We start from the raw sequence: 4,368 nt of genomic DNA on the forward strand, positions 1-4,368 counted from the left end.
TAAGACCAGGAAATCAGGGCATAAGAGAGGATTCTCAGTTTTTACTAATTATGACAAGTCCTCCTGGCATGAAGTAGTAGTTAAGATGCTTCAAATTTACTAATTTCGTACAAAATTTGCAAATATGTATCAACTGCATTTACATGCACACCATTCCTGCCAACCATCAAGTACTTTCTTTGGTATTTTGTGGGAGATTTCCTTTTACTCCTCAGTAGTAATTAACTATTTGGAAACCATTTTTTAGTGTTTATATTTGAGAGCGAGAGAAAGCACATGAGTAGGGGAGGGGCAGAGAGAGAAAGACCCAGAATCCTGAGCAGGCTCAAGGCTCTGAGCTGTCAGCACAGAGCCTGATGTGGGACTCGAACTCGCGAACCATGAGATAATGACCTGAGCTGAGATCAAGAGACGCTTAATTGACTGAGCCATCAAGGCGCCCCAGAAACTATTCTTGAAAGTAGTAACATAAGATTCATTTTCATGATTATAGCCTGATGATTTGAATTTGTCAATGGAGAACATGTTTCTTTAATCTAGAATTGACCATTACTGTAGGACATTTAGACAATCTCTTCCTCTGATCATCCTTCGACATGTTACCTTTCTGTCCCCGTAGTGCACCTGCCCACACACACCCTTTTAAAAATCACAATGCCAAAATGTATTTGTACTTGTAACATTTCACGGTATTAAATGTCAAATTTTATTTCAAGCACTATCACAGCCTAGAGAGAAACATAATCTAAGCACTGAGATAGTACATTTCAGAAAATAAGCGAGTATGTCCATGATTAAGTTTAGATGCCTATTGTTGGTCATTCCGAAAGCTTCTTGCATTCTGGAGTCTAGAATTAAAAGGGAAAGGGTTATACATTTAGCAAGTAGAAGCTGAAATTATTTATTTCAATTCAATATAGAACATCAGTCAAGATAATCAATGTGTACAAAAATTTACATAACAGGAGAAACAATGGACAATGCAGCACCTTTAGAAAAATAATTAAGTCTTGTCGCATTTACAGGTAAGTGCCACCCTGAGCATTTACAACACAGTAATTTACTGCAATCAACGACAGGCGAGTTCCATAAAGAAACAAAGCTCTTACACTCCAGGTTTTCAGAAGGTATTATTGGAATGCTTGATCATAACCACAGGATTTGTACATCCTTTAGGACTGAGCTGACCAAAGTCACGAAAGGTTTTCATCGCATATATTATATAAAAGGAGTCCGCGGTGTTTGGACGGCTGGCTCAGTGTCTCTGACAGGTGTGGAGTCTTGAAGAGTTACTGGCTTGATGGTGATCTTTCTGCATCCGGCAAGACAGGCCGTCTCCACAGTAACAGCGCTGGAATATCTCCAGCCCGTGGGAGCCCTTTCTCCTGTGCTTTGTGCACACTTGACCCTCTTTGAGGACAGGTTTACAGATCTTGGACCAGAAGTGTCGGGCACAACACAGCCCCGTGGCACAGTCTGACGATCGGAGACAGACGGAACCTTCTTGTCCTGGAAAGCGGGAGACAGTAGAAAAGGACATGGTCACTACTAAGCCTGCGTCATCTCACGGAGGAAATCCTGAGGACGCCTGGGAGGTGCTGACAAAGAAGGAAGGTGAACTGGCTTTACCTTTGGTATGATACAGTTTCGAGGGCAGCGTAGTTCTTCGAGAATACCCATCCAGGGTGCTGTGATCGTTACCAATGCTTTCGATAATGGTTTCCTCGATTTCTCCTCGGTGGAAAGGACTGTGATCAGAAGGCATACATATCCCTACGGGAGCAGGAGACGACAGTAACACATCACAGCCGGGAGTTAATCAGCCACAGCTCTGAGAGCCCGTTCCGCCTGCACCAGCTTGGGATGCCTCGTTGCGGTGACATGCCTTGAAACACAAGCCACGCTCCCTCCTTATGCACTCGAAAGCAACAGCCCCGATACAGCTGCCTGAAATACTTTTCTACCAACTGTGGTGGTGGCAGGGAGATTTCTGCCCATTTTAATATCACCCTTGGGGTAGAAAATAAAATTAGTCACTTACAAACTTGTCCTTAAAAATAACTTCTCTGCCCTGAGGCTGGCCGGACCCATATAGGACCAGGTTACACTAAGGCAACACTAGCTGCCTGGAAGATGACAATCTCACCCACTAGTTATTTCCCTGTATAACTTCTCTATTACAGAGACTCGCTTAGTTCATCCCTGAGTATTACTGGGTCCTGCAGAGGGTTGCCACCCTTAGGTTTATTTCTGGAGACTTCTTTGAGTATCGGAGCCTACCCCTTTCAGACATTAAGTTTCAGTGCATCTGTGCTGGGGCGAGGAGGACTGATTTTAAGGTAGCAGGAGGTGGAGGCAGGCGTGGGGGGGCAGCGCCCGGGGTGGTTGGGTACCAAGATCCCCCTTAAGGGGGGGGGGCAGCCCAGGGAAACCCCTTTCTCCGGCCTGATACCAGTGTTAACGGGGTCGCCAGAGGGAAGCCAGTGTGGCAGAGCCGTGAGAGACCCTGTAAGAAAATGGACAGGGTGCTGAATGCCCAGGCCGGTCCCCCAGGGCACGGTGAGTGTGTCCAGGGGGCCCCATCTTCTGTCCCCGGGGACGTCAGGGCGCTCTCTAGACACGTTTTCACGGAAGGGTTCCCTCGGAGGTGAGGAGTCGTGCTAAACGGGCGAGGGGTGCGGGTGAAGATGAGGCGCCCCGAGACCTCCGCTCTCCCCCCCCCCCCCCCATTACGCCCTCGCAGCTCGTCAGGGCCACCTCCAGGCAAACGCACTCGCAGGTGGCGCCGTCGCGTTAGCCAAGCCGGGAGCGTTTGCCTCCCTTCCGCAGGCGGCCCGCTTCGAGACGCTGGTCCAGGAGGGACTTGGGGACTCACCGTTTTTGCAGTAGTTTCCCGGGCAGCACATAGCGTGACGCATGCAACGCTTTCTGCGCTTCCTGCAGGCGAGACAGATCTGCGCGCCGGCGCCGGACCCGCGGGGGGGACTGGCGCAGTACTCCTCGGTGCCGCACTCCTCGTCCTCAGAGCAGGGGTACGGCTGCGGGGGCGGGGGGGGGGGGCAGGGGTGAGGCACCTGCGCGTCCGAGGACCCGTGCCGCCGCGCGCGCGCCTCTCCAAAGCCGCGGTGCGCGCCGTCCCCGGGGCGCCCCGAGCCGCGCACCGCCCCACCCGGGACCCCCCCCCACCCCACCTCACCTCACCCCACCCCACCCACCCCAGCCCCTGCGGGGTCGCAGCGTGCCCGCTCCCCGAGCCCCCGCTCACCTGGTAGTTGTCAACCGTCTGGTACTTGTTCCCGCCCTCGTACGGGATCCCCGGCGCCGCGCTGACCGCCGAGCCCGGGTGCCCGGCAGCGCCGCCCAGCGCCGGGGGCAGGTTCTTGATAGCGTTGGAGTTGACGAGGACCGAGTTCAAGGTGGCGCTCACTCCCAGCTGGAGGTGACCGCAAAGGGCCGCCGCTGCCAGGGCGACCAAGACCCGCGTGACTCCCGCTGCGCCCAGGGCCGGCATCGCGGAGGGGCTCCGGGGAGGGCAGGCAGGGACGGCGGGAACCGGTGGCACTGTGCAGGGGGTGGGGGCCTGGAGGCCGCGGCGCACGGCTGCGGTCAGCGCCCCGAGAGCCTGCCGCGGTCCCCGAGTCCCCACTGCGGGTGCAGGTCTGCGCCGCCACCGCCGCCGCGGCTGCCTTTATACCGCGGGCTTGAGCATCCCGGCCCCTCGGGGGAGACGACAAAGCGGGGATGGGATTTCAAAGCGCTGGGAGGGGCCGGAGGGTGTGTGTGTACACGGCGGGGGGGGGGGGGGGCGGGGGGTGGCTCGGCAGTCCCCACCCCGCCCTCCCCGGCGCGGCCGGTCCCCTGGCTCAGCTCGCTTCGGGGCGCAGACGACTGGAGCGGACGCGGGCGGAGGGAGGGACCCGGGGCCCCCCGCGCCCTCCCCTGGCAGCCGGGGTGGTGCTGTGGGGATCGGAAGCGCTTCAGAGAGCGCCACGGTGGTGCTCCCCCAGACCACTTCGTGCGCCTTAAACACGTTCGGTGTTGAACTCAGCCCCTCCGGTGACCCGGGGGCTCTACCCAAAGGGCCCCGCGACAGGGCCAGGTAGCCGCCGCCGGCTGCTGATTAACCTTCCAGAGCCCCGCTTTACTCATTGCCAGTGAGTCCCTCGGTTTAAGTTGGTTCGCTTCGACCCCTTCCTTCCACCCCAGTCCCCCACCCCAGCCCTCCCCTCCCCTCCCCTCCCCTCCCCTCCCCTCCCCTCCCCTCCCCTCCTCCCGCCGCCACCGCGAGAAAAATGTGCAAAGAGCAGGAAATTTGCACATCAAACGCGGGTAAGGAGGAAGAGGGACTAATTCTCTTTTGATGGGAAG

General features: G+C 56.2%; 1 protein-coding gene across 2 annotated transcripts; it reads right to left on the minus strand.

Moving 5' to 3' along the window:
- Positions 1–682: 682 nt before the first annotated feature.
- On the minus strand, positions 683–3,719 carry DKK1 (dickkopf Wnt signaling pathway inhibitor 1). 2 transcript variants are annotated; one of them, XR_015241506.1, is made up of 5 exons: positions 3,266–3,719; positions 2,876–3,038; positions 1,630–1,773; positions 1,110–1,509; positions 683–848 (listed from the first exon to the last, which is right to left on the minus strand). XR_015241506.1 is itself a non-coding variant. In XM_086679488.1 (4 exons), exons 1-4 carry the CDS (start codon positions 3,509–3,511, stop codon positions 1,256–1,258), a joined length of 807 nt encoding a protein of 268 aa, XP_086535614.1. In that variant the 5' UTR covers positions 3,512–3,719; the 3' UTR covers positions 683–1,255. The 2 variants fall into 2 exon arrangements, 1 of the variants encoding a protein (XP_086535614.1); XM_086679488.1 differs by having other exon boundaries at positions 683–1,509.
- Between the last annotated feature and the right edge of the window lie 649 nt (positions 3,720–4,368).

The sequence above is a fragment of the Puma concolor genome, chromosome D2 (assembly GCF_028749965.1).
Source record: "Puma concolor isolate L17-30 chromosome D2, mPumCon1.1.hap2, whole genome shotgun sequence".
NCBI lineage: Eukaryota > Metazoa > Chordata > Mammalia > Carnivora > Felidae > Puma > Puma concolor.